Source organism: Uloborus diversus, unplaced genomic scaffold, assembly GCF_026930045.1.
Source record: "Uloborus diversus isolate 005 unplaced genomic scaffold, Udiv.v.3.1 scaffold_12, whole genome shotgun sequence".
Classification (NCBI taxonomy): Eukaryota; Metazoa; Arthropoda; class Arachnida; order Araneae; family Uloboridae; genus Uloborus; species Uloborus diversus.
In genome coordinates, this window is record NW_026557876.1 from 10,050,417 (window position 1) to 10,077,335 (window position 26,919).

The 26,919-nt window shown below is 30.5% G+C and overlaps 1 protein-coding gene across 1 annotated transcript; it reads right to left on the minus strand.

The window, feature by feature from the left end:
* Positions 1-3,567: 3,567 nt before the first annotated feature.
* LOC129232375 (60S ribosomal protein L14-like) lies at positions 3,568-25,926 on the minus strand. The gene is made up of 5 exons (XM_054866526.1): positions 25,837-25,926; positions 23,334-23,435; positions 21,881-22,075; positions 13,385-13,438; positions 3,568-3,733 (listed from the first exon to the last, which is right to left on the minus strand). Exons 1-5 carry the CDS (start codon positions 25,837-25,839, stop codon positions 3,620-3,622), a joined length of 468 nt encoding a protein of 155 aa, XP_054722501.1. The 5' UTR covers positions 25,840-25,926; the 3' UTR covers positions 3,568-3,619.
* Positions 25,927-26,919: the final 993 nt, after the last annotated feature.

Genomic DNA, 26,919 nt, shown 5'->3' on the forward strand with positions numbered 1-26,919 from the left:
CATGATGGAAAACAAAACAAACGGCTGTTGCCCCCCCCCCCCCCTCCCAAATGCAAAATTCTAAAACCAACTATACCATACTATACTAAAACCAGCACTAGTTCTCGAAACTCCACCCACTATAGAGTGACGTTACATTGCTGTAGCTAATGAGAGAAGATGCCTGTTGCAGAATTTAGTCTTTTGAGCTTTCAGACCCCGAAGTGGTTTTTTGGAGGGAAAAAGTAGGAAATAAGGAATCATAAATTTAAAAAGTAGGAAAAGTAGGAAAAAAATAACTTAAAAAAGTAGGAAAAAATAGGAAGAGACAGGACTACACACACGTCAAGAGGAAACAAATTTAGCGAGAATTTTATTTCTAATGTAAAATAAACTAATAGTATTTTTGATTTAAAACTGTCCCAAAAATAAACCAACAGTACTTTTGAAGTATCAAAGGAATTTAATGTAAGACGAAGCCGCAAAAACAAAACGAAAGAAACAAGCTGACAATCACCATTATGAAAAATAAACTAGTGGAAACAAAGATATAAATTACAAAAATATGAAAAAAAAAAAAAATCCAAACAAAGAAACACTTTTCAACAATACAGTAATAAAATTTTTAATGGTTAAAGAATAAAATGCAATATAGTAATCGCAAATAAATAAATAAATAAGTATAAATAAAAATAAATAAATAAATAAAATTTTATTTTGGTACAATAAAACCATTTTTGTTAAAGATTTTGTTTTGTCAAAAACGAAAACATTCCTTCGAGAGCATCCATTTATCATTTGAAAATACTAACACTTTTAGCTCCTGTTGTCATAAACTATGATACAAAAAGCAAAGTAAATATTAAATTAGTTTTAGTTAAAAATAATCAGCAGCTGACATGCATTTTTGCAAAAACAGGGGCAGATGTTTGAATTTGGAAAAAAAGAAATAGACTGAAAGTACAGAACTAAAATAAATTTGTTCTCAAATATGGGACATAAAATTTATAATAAAAGAATAAAACTAAATAAATGACGCAATAAGCAAACTGAAGGGCTTGTACTATGTTATGTATTTTTAGGATTCAACATAAATTTTTGTTTCGTGCACGTCATTTATGGGGGTCAGTGGTGTCAATTTCTCCCCTCCCTGGCTTTGGAAAATTAATGCATAACTATACCAAGAGTTTGTGCAGTTTTTGTTCTTTTCAGATAAAATTTGCATTCACAGTATACATCCTTCGCTAGCCACCCCCAGGGGAAAAATCAAAATGATTGGCCAGTTTTAATTTTAATCAAGCAATAAAAACGAATATTGTTTTATTGGTTCGATGATTTTTACCCCCCTTCTGTTCCAACATTTTTGTCACGGAAAAAAACATGATGGGAAACATAACATTTTTATCAAAGACAAAGATCAGTTCTTAATGTTTCTCTTTGCATAAAAGGGAAAGCATGTAGTTTCTCTCAATCCTCACCATACAATAAAAATATTCAATCGGAAATTGTTTATGAAATAGAGAGTGAGGGGGGAGCACCTGGCATCAAATGCCTGCATATATCTCTTTCTATATACCCTCCCTTTGATAAGGCGTCCTGAGTACAATAACTTACAGTAGATACGTCGCATCGGTATAATTGCCGCACCCAGAAAAAGAGTAAGAGTCTGTCAAAAAAAAATTTAAAGAAAATGTGCAGAATGCCGCATTGCCATGAGCGCATCAGCACATAAAAATGATGAGCAACACCTCGATATTTATGATACATCATAGTAGAAAATATCCATCACCAAAAGAAAAAAAAATCAGTACATATTTGCTTGTGGCTCTATCCCCCAACTTTTAAAAAAGTGAAGAAATAAAAACGGAATCTCGCATTTAAATTGACTTTCGATTTTACTCCAAACATCGGGAACCAAAAATCGGAAACGTTTTGCCCATCTAGGTTTCGCAGTTTTTTTTTTTTTTTTTTTGCAAATACTCTTTGCAAAGGAAAAAAAAATGAAATGTTATAGATTTTATAATCATGTTTACGACTTAGAATGAACAATAATCATATTTATGTATGAAAAAAGTTAGTTTCCTCGATTATTTTTGAAGTGGTCCGTTTTTGCGAATTTCTGTTATCTGTAGCTTTTATTTTGTACTAACATCAATAAAATATGTACAATGTACAGGTTTTTCATTTTTTACTTTCTTACGTTTCTTTTAAGGTTTTACATTGCCTTTCTGTTTAAATAGAGCTCCATTTCTCTTGTAATCAACTATACAAAAAATTGGCAAATAGGAAATTCGGCTTTTCCACCACTTCTTGAACAGTCGGCTGTTTACTTTAATTAAAGCTTCTAATTGACGGGTAAATAATATATTTTTGCATCAGAATGTGCCAGTATTTATTTCTTTATTGTTTCGTTAAAACAGTAGAACTGAAGTCGGGGAGATAAAAAGAAAAGTCTATCATAAACGCCTCAACAGCAAAAAAATCACTAACGAAAATTTAACTTTAAACACGCAAACGCCGCGTGTTTAAGCGCGTTCATTCCAGAAATTACTGCAGTCAGTCAATGAAAAGCTCACGATCTGCTTGTTTCTTTTGCTTTTCAAAATTGAAACATTCAGAAAATTACAGATGTGACATTGTAAAAATAAGAATCAATGCACAATTAGAAGTGCTATACTAAAGAAAGAAAAAGTAGGAAAAAAAAAGGAAAAAGTAGGAAAATAAGGAGAGAGCTCTAAAAAGTAGGAAAAATAGGAACTCTTCGGGGTCTGAACTTTTTAATTTGAAATTCGTTTGGGTACGTACTTTCAGCGAAAAATCCGATGTCAGAAATTTTATTTACAGTTCTTTTTAAAAGATATATATGGTATAAAACTGGAATATAGGAAATATAGGACATTTTTGAAAAATATAGGGATTATAGGACGATTTTGAGGCTTTTTTTTTAAATATAGGATATATAGGACTACTTCGACCCCTGACCCTGTCATAAGACTTGACTTTTTTCAAACTTTGTTCCATTGATTTATCCTTTTCTCCCTTATTATAAAACATATATAAATCAGACATGTGACCCAAATAGGATGAAAAATACTGAAATTGCATGGCTGTGTGAACTAACATAACACTGTTAGTATATTTTGCTACAACTGAAAGCTCTCCCATGTATTTTTTTTTTGTGTCAATAAAGTAGACTATTTTAATTGGATCCATGAAATTAACTGGAACATGTTGAATTTAACTTCAAATACTCCTTTTTATTATGCATTCAGTATTTTGATCTCTAAAAAAATACCGATTTCAGTAAAAATACTGAAAAATCACATGTCTGATAAATATAAAAGGGCATTAGCTAACAAAAAACATAATTCTCTGGGAAACCAACAATACAATGTTTAAAGTAGTATGTTTTCAGTACTAAAAAAGTACTAGTAGCGTTGTTTTGTCGATAAAAAGATTGGAATGTCTTTCATATGCGTAATTGAAAAACGTTGCACTTTTGAGTCTATAATTATGAAATTGAATTTTTAATAGCGACTGGATATGCAGAATGAATATTAAATATTTTTAATAAATTGATCAAATATATACACATAGGATCAACTTTTTATTCAAAAAATGCTGAATTATATTTTACAGTTTATGCTTTCTTTGCAACTTTTTTGCTTCTGAACCTTTTAGGTCTTGGCTTTGGTGGATTCTTACGATTTTTAGCCTTCAGGCGCAAATATGCATCTCTGATGGTACGATTCATCTAAAAGAAATATTACAATTAAAATATTGGTTTTACATATATAACATAAATAAATTCAGTGGCTACAGAAGTAATGAAAGGAAAACTAATAAAAAGGTACAAGAGTTTAATTTAAAGTGGTTTTATTTGTAGTCTTCAGAGATTTGAAACTACAGCAAAGGTAGAAAAATCTTAAATTTTACATGCCCTGGCAGGCATGTTTGTCTAAAAAATACACGCCTAGTTTTCATTTTTGTATATCAAAAAAAAAATGAATTTGTCATACAGCATAATCAGACAAAAATTTAATTTAACTGCTTTATATCTGAATCAAGATTTATTTTAAGATAAATCAAAAAAAAAAAAAAAAAAAATAGTTTAAAGCAGGGTTGGCAAAGTTTTGGACACTATGCTAAAAACCCTGGTTTTTACCGTCCTGTCCAAAACCATATTTTTAGAAAAATTGTATTCTGTGAGAAAACATCAAAAACAGAGTAAAATGTATCAAAGGAAATGTTTCATATTGAACATTTATTCAATAAGAACATTCAACTTATTTATGCACCTCCTGATTTTAATCTAGTTACATAGAAGTTGAATTCTTGATTAAAATTTCAATTTGTGTGCATGAGTTGATTTAGTTCTTTTTTTTTTTTGATATTAGCAACCAATTTCCTTATGTTTATGAATGTGTACCAATGAAACCAGGGTTGGCAAGGTTTTTACCATCTTGTCCAAAACCCTTCTGTCCAAAACTACGTTTTGAGAAACTATATTTTGTGAGAAAATATCGAAAACAACAAAATGTGGCAACATTACTTTTTTTGACTATTTAATATATTTATTCAATGTGAACATTCAAGTATAAATATATATGTAACTGATTTCTAGTTACGTAGAAATTAAATTCTTCATTAAAAATGTCAATTTGTATGCAGAAGTCTTTTCCCTCCATAAACCAATTTTTTTGACATTTATGCATATGTGCAAAAGTGTTCCAAATATAGTGCAGTAATTGACTTAAATGCAAAAAATTACAATTTTTTATGGTTACAGAAAGTATTATATTAAAAATATGAGCTAAAAAAAGAACAGCACAAATTTTATAACATTAGTGTTTAACCATCAATTCTTTGCTCTCTAATCTATGCAGGGATAGAAGTGACATTTGCCAACTAAAATATAGGAAAATATAGGAATTTTCTGAAAAAAATATAGGAATTCGATGGAAAATATAGGAATTTTCTGCAAACAATATAGGAATTTTTCGAAATAATATAGGAATATTTTGAAAAAAAAAAAGATATACAGGAATTTTGATAACAAAGCTCGCCAGTATGACATTTTTTTTCAAAATGCAATACTATTATTCGATTAAAAACATGTAATTACACTACCTGACATAAGTGCAATACATACACATAAATAAGTCTAAAAATACACACAAAATCAATTTTACAAACAGTAAAAGAGCGTAAAACTGTAATTTGTACTAAACATATTAAGGCATACTTCTTTAAAAATAAAAAAAATAGACGAAACTTTTTGTAGATGAACACAAATCTTTCTTAAAATAGTTGTGTCACTAACCTAATTTTTAATGAAAGATTTTGCCTGATCCGATACTGCGATGGGCAAGCTGTGCAGTAGAATGAAATTCGTGAAGTTCTGTTCGAATTTATGTTATCACTTGACAATGCAGTAAAAGCCAAACTTAAAGTTTTATAAGTTGTTGAAACATGTGCTATGCTGAAATCAAAGTCACATGTCACAGTAATATCAGGGGTCAATCCAGGTTTCATTTTTTAAGTCCCCGTTATGCGAAAAAGCAAAATATTTTTTGTGAATTTTCTTTATTTTTGTGAAAAAGAAATTATTGTGAATTTCCTTTTCTTTTCTAGAAAAAAGTGTTCAGGTAAAAATTTAAATGTATGCAAATTAAAAATTTAAATGTATACTGTGTTTTTTTTTTCAGAAAAATCTCTGATATGATACTTTTTGACCATTTTTCCCCCCTGAAAATCCTGACTTTTCAGTACCAAATTCGATCATAGTTGAAATCCACGATTTCCCATGACTTTGAAGGACACCCTGTAAAATATATATTTGATTTAGAAATATTTGGTCATGAAAGCAAAATAATCCAGACCTAAAAAACTTGGTAGCCACCACTGTCCCAAAGTTTTAAAGTACAAAAAGAGAGGGGGGGGTTAGTTTTTACTACTTTCATTAAAAAAATTAATAAATAGAACCTTGCACTTGTTTACAAAAACATGCATTTTGGAAAATTTAAGTTAAAATAGGTTTTTAAATTACTTCAAAATAAATAAATGAGAATTCATTAGGAAACTGCATTTTAGTAATCAAAACCGTTTCTTTAAGTTCATACCAAAGCCTCCAAATCAATGAGGATCGAATGCAATTGTGCAGATAAAATTTCACTTTTCTAGAAACAAATGCAGGGCTCCCAACACATTTTAGTTTTAGAAAAGGGTAAAAGAGGACCAATTTCAATCAAAAAGAGGACTAAAGAGGACCAGTTAGGATTAAAAAGAGGATCTTGAGAGGGCCATTCATTTAAACACAAGGAAGCATCAAAAGGCAAATTAGCTGCCTGCTGCTAAATCCCTGAAAATAATTTGTTAATTAACCATAATACTGATTTTTAATGATACAATTCCTTTATCACCTTCTGCACAACTGATCTTTTTATCCATTGAATAATATTATTTACACAAACATTTGGATGGGGGGGGGGAGGCACTTAGCGCAGCACTTAAGGCAGCCTCCATAGAACTAAATGGGCGTAATGATACATTTTGAATTGAACCAGGGATGCTGGTAGTCTCACTGAAGGATAGATGAAGCTGTGCTTCATCTTTCTATAGTTTAAAATTATTTTTGTGTTTTTCTGTATTGTAATGCTTCTTTAATAGCATTTATATCGCTTCTCCACCGATATGAATCCATCACACACCAAACAGATCTACTGTATTGAAAGTTTCCCTAAAAATGTCTGAAATTCTCAATCACAAAGAGAAGCAGATCACATGAGGCATAGTTTTGCAATTTTCATATTCAAAGTATATTTTCAAGAATCATAAAGCTTACATTAAAAAAAATAATCCATGATTGCAGGGCCATGAGTGCTTTGAACTTTTATGGGGGGGGAAACAAATTCCCCCCTTTAGCAGGCATCATGCCGCCTGCCTTGTCTAGTGGTCAAAGAAGTCTGACTGCGATAGGAAGGTCCGGGTTCGAATCCCGGCTCGGGCATGGACGAACTTTCTCTCTCCTGTCCTTGTCCCCTATAAACGGGTCCTTATGGCATGTGTGTACTGTAGAAGTCGGACTTCACACCAAATTACTCTACAGTTGGAAAAGTGAAGCAGTGCACCTCAAATTGCCAGCCTACTTGGCACACGACAACAACAGCAGCAGGCATCATGACAATGAAATGATGTACAAATTCAACTTCATATAATTACATAATTCAACTTTGTTTCATATACAGACGCTACTTTAAAATGTTATGTGCTCAATTGTTTAAATTTAATACCCATCCCCCTCCCACACAAAAAAACAGTAATAACCGAAAATAAGCTAATGATAATCAAAATTAAGTTTGGAAAACTAAATAAGCTTGAATTAAACAACACAAAAAATATTAATTTTTTAGTTATTTAAGTAAAAATTTAATCGAGTTAATCTGACGTAGCATGTCAAAATAACTTCTAATTGCCATAAATATAAAAATATTTATAAGATGCAAAACGATTGAAAGCTTAATTCCTACGTTAATTATTGAAATTAAATGAAAAATAAGCTAATCTCAAGTAGTATATGTCAAAATAACTTCCAATTGTCAAAAACATCTAAATGTTTACAAGATGCAAAAGGATTGAAACTATTCTCTGCGAATTCCGAATAAGCTCAATGTTGTTATGGTTTTCAAAACATTTCCTTCGTTAATTATTGAAATTAAACGAAAAATAAGCTAAACTAAGGTAGCATATGTCAAAATAACTTCCAATTGTGGAAAACATCAAAATATTTACAAGATGCAAAAGGATTGAAATTTCCAACGCGAGAAGCATTTTTCCGCGAAATCCGATTAAGTTCAATGTTGCCATGGCTTCCAAAATAATTCCTTCGTTAATTATTGAAATTAAACGAAAAATAAGCTAATCTATAGTAGCATATGTCAAAATAATTTCCAATTGTCAAAAACATCAAAATGTTTACAAGGTGCAAAAGGATTGAAACTATTCTCTGCGAATTCCGAATAAGCTCAATGTTGTTATGGTTTTCAAAACATTTCCTTCGTTAATTATTGAAATTAAACGAAAAATAAGCTAAACTAAGGTAGCATATGTCAAAATAACTTCCAATTGTGGAAAACATCAAAATATTTACAAGATGCAAAAGGATTGAAATTTCCAACGCGAGAAGCATTTTACCGCGAAATCCGAGTAAGTTCAATGTTGCCATGGCTTCCAAAATAATTCCTTCGTTAATTATTGAAATTAAACGAAAAATAAGGTAATCTATAAAAACATATGTCGAAATAACTTCCAATTGTTAAAACATCAAAATGTTCACAAGATGCAAAAGGATTGAAATTTCAAACGCGAGATGCAATTTTCCGCAAAGTCCGAATAAGCTCAATGTTATTGTTATGGTTTCCAAAATATTTCCTTCGTTAATTATTAAAATCAAAAGAAAAATAAGCTAAACTAAAGTAGCATATACTAAAATAACTTCTAATTGTGGAAAACATCAACATATTTACAAGATGCAAAAGGATTGAAATTTCAAAAGCGAGAAGCATTTTTCCGCGTCCGAGCCGAGTAAGTTCAATGTTGCCATGGTTTCCAAAATAATTCCTTCATTAATTATTGAAATTAAACGAAAAATAAGCTAAGCTAAGGTAAGCACCTGTCAAAATCACTTTGGATTGTAAAAAGAATCAAAATATTAACAAGATGCAAAAGGATTGAAACCTCAAACACGAAAGCAATTTTTCGCGATAAATCATATCGAATATATATGTTCAGAAAATTGCACTAATGAAATATTTTTAAAAGAATTACAAGCACAATCCAAACAATAAATAAATTCAAGCAATAAAGAAACTTTTTATACTTTTTCAAGGTTTTCAAACACTAGAAAATGTGTGTGTGTGACCTTTTTTTCCCCCCAAGAACTTTTCAAGGTTTTTCAATGGCGTACGAACTTTGTTTAACACGCGCTGCGGCGGCGTGCTTGGGAGAACAGTAACTTTTAACGAAATGAAAAACTTTTAAAATCTGATATTTAAGTAAAAACAATATAAAAGCGAACTAATCAGACCATAATGTTAAAAGTCTAAAGCGGACTTTACCATAAAACACGAACTTTGGCGGGAAAAGCGAACCATTTGGGAGCCCTGCACAGTAGGAAAGATAAAATGGCGGCTGCACGTGGATCGCGGAAAAGGCGGTAGCCAAAAGTCGAGGGGAAAAGTGAAAAAAAAAAAAAAAGGAATCGGAAACTGAAAATATAGGAAAATATAGGAATTATAGGAATTATAGGAACTTTTTCAGAAATATAGGAAAATATAGGAATATAGGAACGCTGCGATGCCTGAATCTATGATTTAAAAAATAATTTTCGTTATAACATCATGCAAAACTTATTTGTAAAAAATATTAAAAAAAATTAAGTTTTTTTTTCTTTTTTTTCACTCAAATATTGCACATTTAATAACATTCCTTTTAGTTATAAATGGAACTGGAATTAGTTGTGTTGGTAGTGTTGTGAATTTCTTTTCATAACTCTACCAACTGTTACATAAGGAAGTTTTTATGTAATAGTTATTGGCAATTTTTTTAAAGTAAAATATTTTTTAAATGAACATTTGAGAAAAATATTATCAACTACTCATTAATTAAACCTCATTAATATCTATATTTATGCATTACAAATATTGGAGTAAATAACAAATTGATTAGATTACACCGCTTTAGCTTTGGCATAGTTTTGGACAGTTTAAGACAGTTTCGAACACTTTTGGACGGTAAAAACCACCTGTCCTGTCCTAAACCAGTTTTGGACAGTCCAAAACCCAACCCTGGTTTAAAAAAATAGCACATAACAAGCAGTCATACTTGCCAATTTCAAAGAAAAAAAAAAAACAGATTCCACTAGAGGTGATTCATCAGTGATATTCACAACAGAATTATTAAATTATGCTTTTAAATAATATAAATACTAAATTTAAAGTAAAACGGGGATTTTTCACAGATATAAGCTAACTGGTAGCGACAAGAGTAGCTACAAAAATTTAATTACTAAAATCTGGCAAAATCCGGGGGGGGGGGGGAATCAATATATAATGAAAAATATAAATTAAGTAAGTATAAGGAAGTACATATTAAAATAACTTCAAACTTTCAAAATGATTGAAGTATTTTCAAGATGCAAAAGGATTGAAATCTGCGTCAATTTTCGGGCAAAGCAATGGTTTTGTTGAACATGCAATGTGGAAAGCTTCCCACAAATTAATTTTTACTAAATGAGTTATTATTAATATGAAAAATTAGAAAATGAAACTTTGATGATCGACTGAAAAAACTGCAAAAACGGGAGAAAATCTTATAAAACGAGAAATTGGGCGATGGAAGCAAAAATCGGGAGTCACCAGTTAAAAACAATACAGTTGGCAAGTATGTGCAGTCGTTAAAATTTAAATTATACACAAATTGGAGGATTGCTTCCACACGAACTGGAGACAATTGATCAATATGTTTGTCCAAATATGATTTTAGCAGTACCACTTGATATAAATTCATAGCTACCAACATGCCAACTACGCAGTGGCTATATTTCTAAGCTTTTTTGACCATTATAAAGCAAACTATTAAAATTTAAAGTAATGTAATATTTTCAAATTCTTACTTTTACTTAATCTTCACTTTTATAAGCAAAAAATCTTTACTAATATTATAAAGAGAGAGGGCGGATTTGTGTGTTTATATGTTTGAGGTGATCTCCGAAACCACTGCACTGAGTAACATAGGCTATAATTCGAAAAATTCCAATAAATAGTTCTTTTTTAAATTCAAATTTAGACCCAAATTTCACGTAAATTGCCTATTATTGGCTATTAAAGGGGTTAAAAAATTCTTGCACATATTAATATTTTATATCGTTGAAAAGGGTAGAATTTTCTGCGTTCTAAGTGATATATTTCAATGCTCTAACTTCATTACGACAGGAGCAATTTGCGTTTTTATCTCGAACGCTTAGCTGAAATTTTGGCAATACTTTCTTCATTTAATCTATCAATAAAAAGTGAAGGAATTGTCCCACAGTTTTCTTTTTCACACCGTTGGAAAAAGTGGCATTTTTTACTCCAGAAATATCTCGACCTATGGTCGGAAAAGTAACCTTCTATCTCCAAAGGAAAAAAAGTTACAAGCCATTCAAAATAAAGTTCGAATAAATCTAATCTCCATTAAAATTACTGATGTTTTGTTTCGCATTGCCATGGTTACGTCTTTTAGCTTAGCTTCATTTTAATTTCTTAAAGGTCCACAAACTTGGCACCACGGAATTTAAGCAATGGGGAAATGTTTTCGCCAATTCTGCATATTGCACGATCTACGTTATGATAATTCCCCAAGACAATGTAGAAATTGCGGGAAGAGTTTAAAAACTAGAAGTTTCAGCAATTTTCCCAATTGTTGCCAAATTTGTGGACGCCAAAGACCAAGGACTAATGTACTTCGGCCATGGCCTTGCTGATAGTGGCAAAAGCAAACAATGGGGTTGTTTCCTTCAGTCAAAAGTAATATTTTTAGCCACTGAAATTTTTTTCAACAGAACGGTTCAAGCACTTTATAGTTTATTGAATTTTTTAAACTTTTCAATTTACAAGGTTTGAACAGAATAACGTCTGTTGGGTCCTCTAGAAAATGAATGAATAAATAAATTTTAAAATAAGTAAATAAACTTTTATTTCTTTGATCTTAAACTTTGAAAAGTTGAAGACTTCGCAACTTTTAAAAATTGTCTATCAAAAACTTGTTGAAAACAATTGTTTTTCTGTAAGTTCTTACAGATTAAAATGTTCTCCATGCTGTTATCCAATAAAGAAGTGCGCAGTTCTCGTACAAATCTGCCATAAGACCGTACAAAACGTCCGAAAATCTTACAATGGCTAAATTGTACAAGTTGGAAGCTGTGTAAATTTTTAGCTCTGGTACGGTTGCTGTAAATTTGGAGTTTTTACATGCCCTAGGCAATAATGTCGAACAATATAATTTTAAAGCTCTGTACGACAGTGATGCCCCGTTAGAACAAACTTTAAGTAACAGTGTAATAAGTATTTCATTAACAAATTTAAAAAAAAAAAAATGCAGCAGTTAAGCATTAAAAAATTTTCAGGACTACAAAACCTCATTTTGAACTTTTTTTTTTTTTAATAAAAATAGGAAATTTATTTGCCTCTTAACAATCCACAGTACAAAGAAAAACAACGAAAAATATTAATCCTACTGTGAATGTAAAAAGATAGCAATTTTCAAAATAAATGCACCAGAAGTATAAAACAAGTTGAAGAAATTAAATAAAATAGAAATGCATTTTAAAGTGAAGAACATATTAATAAGAACTACTGAAAAAATTGAAGCAAAAAAAAAAAAAAATAATAAATAAAACAAGCAATTAGACAAATGTTTCCACACCCGAAAGGCTCAATTAAAGCTTTGATTTTAATAAAAATAAATTTTGTGTATTTAACTTACCTCCTAACAAAGAACAGAAATTCCATTTTCATATCAAATGCAAAGGGATCATATTTTTTAAAATGAAAGTATAGTACAAAAACAGCATTTCAAAAACCTTATCAAAGTAAAATAAATAGCATTTTTACAGGTCCACGGGAAGAATATCATTTACCAACAGAACCACAGAAACTTTGGAGCAAGGAAAAAACATAACACAAGAGTGGGAGGGAGATAACAGCGCAATGGACATACCCGTGCACAATCCCCCTTGTTCATGCAAAAATGTATAAAACTTATTACTTAAATACAGGGTTCGTGTTTTCTTTTTAAAAAGATCAAAAAAGTCGGATTTTTTAAATTTAAATCAGATTTTTTTTTTTAATGTTCAAATATTTGTTGTTAATTACTTTACATGTATAAACATAATATATTTCACACAATAGATGAATCCACTCATAAATTTTTAATATTTATAAAGACGTTATGATGCTTAGATAAGGTTTGGATCATGATGTACGTTTTAGTATAAAATAATATGTTGAACAATTAGTTTTCTTAACTAAATTAGTCATGATGTAAAAGAAAAACCAAATATTTATTTCATTCTAAACTAATTTCGGAGTAAAAGCAATATTGCACGAGTGAAAATCTGTTGCACGCACCAAAAGAGGGATCTATGTAGTTTTTCATGTTGAAGTTAAGATAGTATAATGCAGAGTAAGTTAAATGCAAGGTCAAAGCATTCTGAAAATACTCTAATTTAAAAACTAAATAAACTGATTTTAATTAATGATTTTCATAAAAAAATCACTTGATTAAAATCATGATTTAAATCAAGCTAATTTAAATCGACGAACCCTGCAAATATACTAGGCTAATAATCAGATAAAGAAAAACATACCTGTTGCTTAACTTTGTAAACTTTAAACCGATCAAAATCTGTCATTTTAGCTTTCTGCAAAACAAAAGTAAAAATTAATCTTAGTAAGTTTACAGCTTAGCATATAAATTTGTTTTTAGCCATGTACACATGAAAACAGAATCATGAAATGTTATCGCATGTTGGGAAACTAGAAAAGAGACTCTTATTCTAGTACTATGATAATGCATTAATGTAGGCCAATTGCACAAAAATTTTACCTAGCAAAAGTAAAACTTATTGCTTCAGCCATATGCATATTCGTTTTTCTTCATACACATCATCTACTGCTACACATCTTTCATAAGATATTTTTTTTCTGATAAATGTTTAATATTTAATTAGGCACTTTTAATATGAATTAAATTGCTACATTAATTATGTATTAATACATCATAAAAATATATTACATAACTTTTTGGTTATTTTTAACAAAAAAATAAACAAAATGATTAATATTTTTTATATTAAAAAACAGTAGTTAAAAAAATAACTCAAAATATCATGATATTTTGAAAATAAATATCTGATATATATTTGCAAACTCTGGTTACACTCGCATTTACTAAAATGCAGCGTGGAAATGGGTGGGCTTATACTTTCTTTTTCATTTGGAATCTTGGTTTAATGTTTCACTGTGGATGAAATTTTAACATACATGTAAGACTTTTGATGAAAGAAGTGTGAAAGCCTTTCACACTAGCAGCTCAAGATTTTTTTTATCAACCACTAACTCAACAAGAAAACAATAGAAGTATATAATGCATCAGATAAGAGTTTTTCAGCACTAAATATACAGATGGCACTTTCTATCAAACATTTGGGATCATCACAGCATTAAAAAAAATTAAACATTTGTAAGAAATTTCTGACATTCACTAATGTCTATTACTCCATATGCAGGTATGAATGTGTGGGTAGTTGTGTGTATGAGTGTGTGTGTGTGGGGGGGGGGGAATGTGTAAGCACCAAAGCAATAGTAGCATGTTACATTTAACACAAAATAGCTACCAATACTATTACGATCAATGCTTCAGATCAAGTTATTTCAGCACTGAAAATACAGATGGCACTTTCTATCAAAAACTTGGATCATCATAGCATTGCAGTTTACATTTTTAAGACATTAAAACAGAGCCGGGCTTTAAAAATTGCAAAAAATTTGAAATAGGGAAGCTAGAATATAGAAGTCAATTACAATACTCAAATTGCACTAAGAAGGCAAATGAAATTTACCCTTTTAAAAACATTACATCAGTCAATAGAAAGCAATTTTGGGGGGCATCAAGTATTTTAGAAGCAACATTTGAATAATTGATTGAGAGCAAATGAAATGAATAATGCAGCGGATATATTTGGGAAACATATCAATACATATAGCTTATATGATGCGAGAAAGAAAAAATGTTGAATTATGGAGTAAGAAGAGTAAACTAGGTTTTCTTCAGGGTAGTGGATGCAGAAATGTTTTGTAATGCGAAAAAAAAGTAGATAAAGACACTTATATATCAAGCACCATTTGCACATGAAATTAGCCACTAAGAGAGCAGTGGTTTATAGATAGAATAATATATCATATGCAATGCATCAGACAGAGTCATTTCAGCACTGAAAATACAGATGGCACTTTCTATCAAAAACTTGGGATCATCATAGCATTACTAACATGCAGGACACCTAAGTTTTTAAGACTGACTTAATTTATATTCAGCTCTCAAGAATGACTTTCAAGAAATATTTGAAATATGTAGCATAGTGGGAAACTAGAATGGAAAAGCAGATTCTAGTACTATGATAATGCACTTAGTATAGGCTATTGAAAGATTATTGCTTACAGAAACAACATATCTTAGATTAGCCAGTGGTATGTACTGCTTTTAAATCAAAGACCAGTTAAAAGGAAACTTTTACATTGTATTCATCCTACACATCGGTCAGGTTTCCTTGAAAAGTTGAAAAGACAAGTTACAAAAGAACTAACTTATGATTCATTCAACTAGTAGATGTTATCGACAAGAGAATATTTAAGATGCAATGCATCAGATCAAGTCATTTCAGCATTGAAAATACAGATGGCACTTTCTATCAAAAACTTGGGATCATCATAACATTATTTACTAACATCACATTTGCCAATTCCGGAAATGAGTTAAGGTCAATTCCCCAAGTTTTGCAAATGAATAATCTAGCTCGATTCAAACTAGGATGCAAATGGATTGAAATTCTCAGGAGAACGTGGCAAAATGGCGATTATGCAAGTCTTCTGCCATGGAAATCTTAAAATCATACAGCCAGGCATAAAAGTTACAAAAATTTTCAAAATAAATAAAAAGGGGGATGTGTTCCAAATTTTATTTTCATGTAAATAAAAGGATTGAATACAAAGCTTCTAACAAACTAATTGTCTCACTTTTCAATCAAGAACAACGTATCTATTCTCATTAGGTAGCTAATAGTTGTAATTATGATACAAATCAAATAAAAAAACTGGTGTATATTTTTTCCATACTTTAACTCATTCAGATTTACTACTTTTGAATTTTTTTCTTGTTCAGCCTTAGTTTCCAACATTTTAAAAAAGAAGGAAACAAGTAATAAGACTGAAAATTTTTACCCCTGCAAACCGAAACTGATAATTTCAGAGGATGCAATTACATTTTCAAATGCAAAAACAGCCAGTGTAAATTTTATACCTGATTCATAAACATTTGTAACATCTAGGACAAAAACGGATCAAAACAGACTAGAAATTTTGAAAGACCTAGTCTAGTGGGAAACTAGAATGAGAAGTCAATTCTCAGGGTTTTAAGTTTCAGCCAGTGGTGGTTTTAACCATGGGTAAAATAGATTTAAACTGGTTTTGATAAAATCAGTTTTGGATATAGGAAATAAAATTTGAAATAAAAATAAAAGAGTGCCTAATTAAAAGTCATATGAAACAATCCCATGATCAGTCATACTCACTATTCATTATTTGAGTAAACAGTTAATTTTAAACCCTACGGCAAATAATAGATGAGGGAATGTTTAAGAAGGTTAGTCACATCATAGGAGAAATATGTCATAATTCTTTAAAAATATGTTTCAAATAGTAATTATTTTTAAATTCAATGAACACATGTTACAAGTTTACTGAAAAAATAGCTATTGGTTTACATTGCAGGCTGTTTTGTATTCCTATAAAAAGAACGTCCTTTGTTGGACAATTTTTAATGTTAATAAGAAAAGTTGCATTTAAATAAAAAATCAGTTTTAAAAATTATTTTAATTATGCATTAAAACATGCATAAAAACTATGTGTATACATATTAGTGTGCTTTTATACAATACAGTTTTGGCAAGCTCTATGGTGGTTAAATCCAGTTTTGGCCGGTTTTAGCAAGCGGCATGGCCAAAATAGGTTTTGTCCGGCTAAAACTACAACCCTGCCTAGTATTATGATAACACACTTAGTATAGCCAATGAAAGAGAGCTTACAGAATTAACTTTCCCTACATAAGCCAACAGTTCAATACAAATACGACTTAAGAAGAATCATTTAAATTAATTTAAAAAGAATTGCATCGAGGAAATGGAATGCATAATGTGTTTCCAGTTTACAGATAGACTGAATACATGGAGCGAGACGGAGAGTGACGAAACTGTTAATTATGATTTGTTTGATGAACTTAGCAGGAATATTAGAAGGAACTCCTTGCGGTTTACCCTTAAGGTTTTCCGGTTGGCATTAGGGACTTTTTCCTGGCTAAGACCCCCCTTTTTTATTCTTTTATCATATTTAATCCAGTTATCTTATAAAGCCCTCTGGGCTACTTAATTCTTTTTATTTTTATCATTATAAAATATGCCTGGCTTGCCATGCGGAAAAAAAAAACTTTGTTTTTTCGTAATTTATCTCTTTTTACTCTATATATGTAACCTTCTTAAGATGTTTTTAAATTTTTTCAAATTTAAAACGCACCCAGTATCATCACAACGAAAACCGCTCGTCATTGGTTTATATAACAGCCCATGTTAATCCCACCCAATCATCGACATGGGAGGTACGAGGCCACGCCTCAGGTACTCCCGAGGAACGTAAACTAGATATTCGTCTCATTTGAGTTGCATTGCATCAGATCAAGTCGTTTCAGCATTGAAGCTACAGATGGCACTTTCTATCAAAAATTTAGGATCATCATAGCATTAATAACAAGCAGGACAAAATATTTTTAAAGCTTTAGGCTGTTGCTAGCCATCGGAAAAATTTTCAAGAAATATGTCAGCAATAAATCATAGTGGGAAATTGGAACTAAATAAACTAATTCTTATGCTAAACTGCGAGAGGTTTAATGTTCCAGAAGCGCGAGGAGGTAAGCCTTTTACGTTTCGTCTTCGAACTGCACCTCCTTCGGCTTCTCCCGTGGCGGAAGAGAGCATGACGTCACTTCCTGTGCCATTTGACGTCACAATCACTTGAACTTTAAAAATTAATTTAAAAAAATTACTTATTGTATTGCAAAAATTTTTTCACCTATGATGTTCATACAAGTTACTCTATCATATAAAAATAAAATTGAAAACTTCTCTATTGCTATTTCTGCTAATTATCGGAGGATTATGTTAAATAGCCAAAAATGAAGACGGGAAGATTACAAATCCATAACACCTGGCTCAATGGTCAGTTCATTGGCGTTCATGAGAAGTAACTTGGACATACATAGATACATATGCTCAGTTTTTGATTATATAAGATAACATGGCTCAAAGTGGAATATGCTTTTACATGCAATGCACGTAATAAATTGAAAATTTTGGACTTGCACCCATCTGTCTCTGAGGTACAAAAGAAGCAACACTTATTTAAATGCAAAAAAAATACTTAGAGGAGAGACATGCATTGAACATATTTTCTAAGCATGACAACGTAAATCAATCTGAGAAATAAGTTGAATTTTGAAGGCTGGTGACAAAACAGTAAATTATGAATTGGACAATGAACTTTCAAAACAGGCTTTATCTTTTTAAAGAAAAAAATAATTATAAAAGGGGGGGGGGGGGACTTTTGCAAGTTTAGGTAGGCAAACACTCTAAATATTTTTTTCTTCAATATTTATTGCACCTTTCTGAAACTTTAGACGATTATTTAACATGACATAAATAATACATTTTGACTGCTTATCTGTTGAAAAAAAAAATTTTGGATTTTTTTTTAAATGCTATATTTCGAGCAAAAAACTACCATTTCCTTAACACTTCCAGTGCCTTTCTTTTTTCATAATTTTTAGAAACTTTTTGTGTCTGTCTATTTGTGAGATACCAGAGAGTGATAATCCTCGAATTTGAAAATAATTAACTAAAAACAGGTTTAATGGGTAAATGTTTGAAAAATTCCCCCGAAAATTACTTTCTGCCACCCAAGTTTTTTTTTCGAAAATTAGGGTGTTTGCCTACCTTAATAACAAATTGAGAGAACAGTAGTAATCGATGCAATATTTTAAATGCAATGCATCAGTTTAAGTCATTTCAGCACTGAAAATACAGATGGCACTTTCTATCATAAACTTGGGATCATCATAGCATTGCTAATATTCATGACACAAAAGTTTGAAAAAAATGAGTCAGGTCATACCCAGCTCCTGAGAGAGAAAAAAAAAGGATGAAATATTTTGAAAGATGTAGCATAGTGGGAAACCAGAATAGAAAAACCAATTCTAGTACTATGATAATGCACTTAGTATAGGCCAGTGAAAGATTACTGTTTACAGAAACAACAGTTCTTACATCAGCCAATAAAATGAATTTTTATGCAATTTAGATATGGTAAGAAACAATGCTTAATTAAATGCAAATTAGTTTGGGAAAAGACATTATCTTTTGAAAGGGCATATTGTAGGATTTAATAGCGACAAAACAAAGTTAAGCTATGATATACTCAAATAACTTTCAGGAATGGCATTAGAAATAATTTAATCTTTTAAATGAAAAAGAACTTGTATATTTCTGGAGGAAGGATGCAAATAAAAATATTTAAAAAAAAAAAAAAAAAAAAACATTTCGAAATAACAATAGACATTTTTTCACACAACATGAGCAGATTGAAATATAAGAAATTATCCAAATTAATATTGCTGGTCGTGAATAGAATACTTTAAACGCATTGCATCAGAACAAGTTGCTTCAGCATTGAAAATACAGATGGCACTTTCTATCAAAAACTTAGGATCATCATTGCATTGCTAATATGTAGGACAAAAAAGTTAGAAAAGAACGAGTCAGGTCATACCCAGCTCTCGATAGAGGAAAAAATGGATGAAATATTTTAAAGATGTAGCATAGTGGGAAACCAAAACAGAAAAACCAATTCTAGTACTATGATAATGCACTTAGTATAGGCCAGTGAAAGATTATTGCTTACAGAAGCAACAGTTCTTACATTAGCCAATCAGATTAATTTTTATGCAATTTAGATATGGTAAGAGGCAATGTTTAATTAAATGCAAATTACTTTGGAGAAAGACATTTTCTTTTGACAGAGAGGGCATATTGTAGGACCAAAAAGCAACAAAACAAAGTTAAGCTATGATATACTCAAATAACTTTCAGGAATGGCATTAGAAATAATATAACCTTTTAAATGAAAAATAAATTGCACATTTCTACAGGAAGGATAAAAAAAAAAAAAAAAAAAAGTTGCAAAATAATGAAAGACATTTTTTCACACAACATGAGCAGATTGTGATATAAGAAATTAGCCAAATTAATATCATTAGTTGTGAATAGTATATTTTAAATGCATTGCATCAGAACAAATTGTTTCAGCATTGAAAATACAGATGGCACTTTCTATCAAACTTTGGGATCATCAATATTGCAGATGCTTTCAATAGAAAAGAAAAAACAAAATTGCATGCTTTTTTTTAAAGATGTTGCATAGTGGGAAACTAGAATAGAAAAACCAACTCTAGTACTATGATAATGCACTTTGTATAGGCCAATGAAAGATTTATCGCTTACAGAAACAACATTTCTTACATCAGCCAATGGGATACATTTCAGATATGATTTATGAAGCAATGCTTAAATGTAAAATACTTCAAGAAAAGAAATAAGTCAAATTGTTGGAGCAAAAATAGACAAAACAAAGGTATAATATACTCAACTTTTAAGAAAAGTCTAATTTTTTAAAAATGAATTTTTTTTTAAGTGTCAAATGAAATGAGCTGTGAGCAGTTATAGGAGAATATTAGTGTTGCAATGCATCAGATAAATTTATTTCAGCACCGATTTTACAGATGGCACTTTCGATCAAAACTTGGGATCATCATAGCATCGCAACATCTAACATTTTCGTCACAAAAGCTTTAAAAATATTTTCGAACACAGGAATAAGCTGTAGCGAGTTGATAAAAAAACTATTCAAGACATATATTAAATACCTATAGTGCATTTAGCGAGAAGTGAAATGGTGGAATTAAGCAAAGAAATGTGGCAATACGATTCTCTGCTTGGCGCTTGGATGACGGACAACACGCCAATGAGATATATTGAGATTGTTCACGATCAAAATTGTAATCCAACGAATCACACATGAAATTGAAATGCTTACGCCATTTAGTAGCTTTCTTTGATTATTTCCAATCATTTCTCCTTGAATGCACTAAAGCAATTCAATAACAGAACTTTTATTCAAATCAATTATAATTTTTTCAAGAATAGAGACTTATCGGTTAGTTCAAAAGGCTAATAATTGGAACTTTAACATGGTGGTAACAAAAAATGGGAAATAAAGTTTCCCCATAATTCCCTGATTGAGATCTGAAAATTTCCCCAATTTTAAGATCATGATTTTTCCTTTGGATAACAACATTATTGTAGCATAACTTTCCAAAAATAATTGCAGACCTGTTTTTTTAATAACAAATAACCTTTTCATCAACTAAAAAAAGATGTAATGTGTAATGTGTATGTAATGGGTAACAAGTAACGTTTGAATAGTTTGGTGCCTTTTACCCATTACTCTCTTCTTCACACATTACTGGGTAAATACTTATAACCCTGAAACATGTCAGAGTTATAAAAAAAATTTATTGCAAGTTTCATCCAGCACTCTTATATTTCTTTTCTCCTGTAATTTAGTTGCAATCTTTCAAAATTTATTATTGGTTTCTCATACAACTTACAATTTTTCCCAATTTTGTTTAACCCTTAATGTGTTTTGTTTTGAAATTTAAAAAAGAGATTTCTTGCATTTTGCACCATGAAAGAAAATTACAACAAAAATGACTATCAGAATAGGCCGATTTGGTGACTGCGAACTATAATTTTACATGATATTAGGAGAAATTTATAAAATCCTCTGATTTTATCCAGCTTTTCCCAGATTTTCAGGTTGTGGTACCACCCTGTATAAGACTTGTGAACCAAATTCAAGCCATTATTAAAACCATATACAACAAATGCTTTAATGACACAGCAAACTGTAAAAATAAAACTTACCAGTTTCCTTGCTTCTATTTTCTTTGCTGTGGAAGTTTCGTTCCATTTCTCTGTAATCTTTTCTTCTTCCCAAGCCTTACGAACCACTCTGGAGGAGGTACTGTGAGGGAATTTGAGACGAAATTTGGTGAGCCGTAGACGCTTGAATTTAACAGCCTGTCTTCCAACTTTAGTGCAAGGGCCATCCACTAAGGCCTAAAATAAGACAATCATAATGTGTGAGAGATATTTAACATACTGTTCAATGTAAGTGACAGAAAACAACAGTATTTTTAATAAAGAAAAGTTTCAAATCAATATCTAATAAAAATTTAAATCATAACATTTCTTCTTTTTCTTTGCAATTTACATTAAAACTTTTTTGTTACTTTACAATGTTTCCCAACATAAAGAGCAACTTTGAATGTTTCAAAATACACGCTGTCATTAATAATAAGAAATTTGAATTTAGGAGGCTCAATAGTCCTCGGGATAAATCGATAAATTTTCCAAAAATCAAAATGCGTTAGTATGTTGTGGCCATCATGAAACTTTCCTCCATATCTTTCTTATAATTCTGATCCCTCCCCATGCTTGACGAGGAAGCAATATTCCCAACTAAAACAAAATTACACATGCAAAAACTTGACGACCATCCCAATGTTTGAATTATCCCAAAATCAAAGCAAAGAGCAAAAATTGAAAATTTTTTAAAAGCTTTGCATGAATTAATTACAAGTGTTTTATCTGTTAACAAACAGAAGATGGCAACAGTTAAAAATTTTAAATCATTTTGAGATAATCTTTCTGATCATTTCCCTACAATTAAAATCACGTGAAATTCGCAGACAACAGTTTATTACTAATTATCTTTCTTATTGTTGCATTCATAAAGCTATTTTTATGTGCAAAAAAAAATCAGCATCTCTTGGACAGATTGGAGCCAAAATTAAACCAACGCCTGTTTACATATAGATTTACATTTGTTCCAAATTTCATCCAGAACATTGCATTACTTCTTGAGATAGGGCACTCACATTGGGAAAAAAAGAACGTTCGATTGCGCTACCCCTTTTTCAACTGTTGACACCAAAATAAAATCAGCTCTTATACCCTCTAAGAGCTACTTGTCTACACCTAAAATGTATTTCATCATTACTACAACATGAATAGAACAAAAATATTACCTTATTTACAGAGGAGCCTAATTGCATCAAATGTGAAGATTAAGAAATGTGTTAATTTTTAAATATTAACTTCTATAATAAATTGTTAGTGAAATTATGGCCCAACTGCTCTGTAAGTGATAGTGGAAATTGGACCAAAGGCAGAATTCTGCGAATCAAAATATAGAAATTGGCAGAAGTCCACCAATTAGAAGACAATTATTTGTAGGCATGTTACACCTGCTTAACTAATATTTCCATTAAAAAGAAAGGCAATCAGTTGCACTAATTTTCAAAGAAATACTCACTCTGTTTTGATCAACAACATCTACGATTGTGCAAAGTTTTCCAGCATCTCTTCCGAATGAAATTAAGGCCACCCTGCCTATTTGCACATAGTGCCTGTAAGACTAAAGACAATTTTATTAGTATACATTTAACTTGAATAACTACCTAAAATTTTGAAATAGTATTTAATCTTAAATGTACATAAAATCATCCTTAAATAAAGATATGAAACATACCCTCCAACATAGAAAACCAAAATTTTTGATTTCAAAAATATAAGCATAAGATTTAAAAAAACTGCACAAAGAACTCAAAACTATTTGCGTTTAAAAAAAAAAATAGTGGGTAGGGGCAAAATATTTAATAAGAAACGTCCTTTGCTTTCAATCATAGTTCAAACACAAAAGGGATGAACTTTTCACTAATTTATCTTACATATTTTGAAGATAATCCCTAATAAATACTGATTTTATTATAAATTATCAGGAAATACACATGCCTACAAGAAATGTATCTGTGCACAGCAAGCACGTTAACTGCGCGCTGTGAATATAAATAAAGATTTCTTACTTGTATTGCACCCCAAATTCAGAAATTGAAACTACTTTGTAAGTTAAAATTACTACTTTTGGGTTGAAATGTGACAATCAAGATCCCTAGCAGTAGTAAATAATTTCAAAGTTCAGAGAGAAATTGGGAACATTTTACTGCATTTTTCGGGAAGTAGAAATTTTAAAAATAAATGGAATTAACAGTTACAAAAATGATTGGACACACATTTTTCATAATTGTATGAAAAAATAAAGTGGCTAATTTAATATAGTGAAAAGATGTTCTTATTTTTTAAATGTAGAATTCAATGAAACAATTTTTGAGGACTTCAATTTTTATTCAAAGATAAAAAACCCTAAAAAATATTTTGTTCACTTAAAATATCCCTTGATCATTCAAATAATTCTACATACATCGCTATAAAAAGCAATTACAAAATTCAAATTTGAACTTATATGCTCAGAAAAAGATATCTGCTATTGATAGTTAAAAATAGGCAGAAAATAATTTTGACTATTTTTCTGAATATTACGAAACTTTCAGAATTCACAGACCTTCTCCAGACCTTGAAGAGAAGAAGTCTGTTGACACCATATGTCTTTCCGTTTCCTTGGTTATATTAGACTTCCATCACTGAAAAAGAACAACTACGCTGCCTTTTCGTACAGAAATTCGAAATTCTGTCAATATCACGTCTTTTTCTGTCTTACTTATTTTGTTGAGCCTCAACAGAGAGAACTACTACACCCTGCTTCCCTTTCTCACTATTTGACACGAAAAAAACCTTATTTTACCAAGTTGCAAATAAGAGAAAAACTGCTGATGCCTCATGTGTGAGTGGGAATTTGTCAGGCCCATAATAAGCTTAATTCATTCAAGAGGCATGTTTGGTTCGAATATACAGCAACTTTATGTTAAAACTGGATTTTTTTTTCTGCTTCTGAGGACGTTATTCATTGAAGTGGCTGTTTCAATTACTTAGCATCCACAGTATGTTTTTTTTTTCTGTAAAATTAGCGATGGTTAAAAATGTACGCATGCATAAAAATAAAAACCACATAGGATTCATTCAACTTCTGTAGGCATTAAGTGAATGAATCACCACGTTTCATTTCACAAAAATTTCAAATTGCTGTTAATTTATATTTTTGTGTATTAAATTTTGGTAATTCATTTATTTAATTTTTAAGCTCAAAGTTATTTATTCGATACTGGCAGGCATTGTCCACTTGTACTATGAGTAGTTAATGATTAAGCTGTGCTAGAATTTTAAAAAGTATTACACTATAAATTTAAATATTATTAACAACATTATAAACGCCAACATACATTTCGATGGCAGCCTACAAGCGAAATTGTGAAACGAAACACGAATTGGATCACGTACAATATAGTTTAGGACAACTTTCATAGAGAATATGGAAACATTTTAACACCTTTTATAATGACATCGAAACCATCTGCGAAAAAACGGGACTATAAAGAGCGTCCAAGATCATAATCGAATACATTTAGACAACTGCACTAACTTGGATACAATGAAGTTTTTAAAAATTTTGGAAACATTCGTTTCTTTTTTACTTGAAAAAAATTCAACCAGTAGCAATAATTGCCTTGAAAGATAAACGTTAGAAATAATTTTCTTGCTGCTTTTTTTTGTACCTCCTTTTTAAGCTTAAAGAGCTCTGAAACAGCTACAGAAACAGAGTTCAGACTAATGAAACGGTTTAAAGTCACTTTTTTGATAGTTTTTAATTTGTTAATAGGCAATCAAAAGGAGAATTATTAAGCTAGACATCAATCACTGGTACACCGAAGCCTCGCCACGTGCATGAACATAATAATCGGTAAAAAATAATACTTAGCAATGTAAAAAGACAGGATAACAGTGTGTTCAAAATTAATAAACGGACATTACACATACAGATAACGTAATATGTTAGGAAAATTCAACAAATTACGAATATTTACCATAACTACGATATTTTCGCCGCTACGCTTCTTTCAGAAAAATGGAATCTTGCAACGAGTAGCTTCTGTTCTGTTGCCATATTTGTAAAGAAAACATCCATAATAACTTGGCTTCAGAAGTATTTTATTTTTCTTCTTCAAATAAATAGAATAAAGATCTTATTGAAAACTTCAATGCATTGAAATGCAAATAGCTGTATGTATTCTGAAAAGAAATTACAAATAAACAAAAACTTTTAGTATAAGTTGACATTAACATTAAATCTGTTTTTCCAGCTGTCACGTGGTACAGTAAACTTGCGGAGTAAACTTCGTAGTAGGGTAAGTAGAGTCCCTTTATCAAAACATAGTTTTCATAAGCCGTATTTATAATCAAATTTTGACTGTTTCATTCAGCTGTCTATATTTGAAAATTTTACAACAATTTCATTTTTTTTTAAAATACTGAGCTATAAAAATAAATATTATTTTTGTAATTTGCTAATTATGTAGCAATACCTTTTATTTTCTAAACGCTTATTCGCAACTCCTGCACTCGAATACGCTACGTTGCGGAGATTTACAAAACTGCGGGAAAAACTAAAACTTTGCCACGTTGCGTTCCATGTGTGTCTGTTGACGTAAACACAAGCAGTTTGTTCTGAGTATTTATTAACGCAATCGATGTGTCTTAGTTACAGAAATTGTTTCGTCCCTTAATAGTATTCTCGAGCTTCTCTAAATAATGTTAGTTTTCCTTATTTCCTTCTAAAATGTGAGTTGATTGAGAAATGGTTAAAGCGAAAACTCTGGATTAACAAACTTATATAACGTTATACAAGGTAAAAAAAATTATTGTTTTGTATGAATTTGTAAGAATATGGGTTTTTTTTAATCTTAAATTAATTTAACTAACCATATTTTACAGCAGCATTCAGTTGGAATGGACAGTATGCAAAATATTTTCTTGAATATATTATCGTAGAACAAAATGAAAAATGTTTAACCGAGAAAGAATTTACTTTATTCCTTTTATCCTCAGCTGAAAGGTTTCGCCAAATTTGTTTAGGGTTATAGTTTTAGTATTGTGCGAGCAAAGTAAAC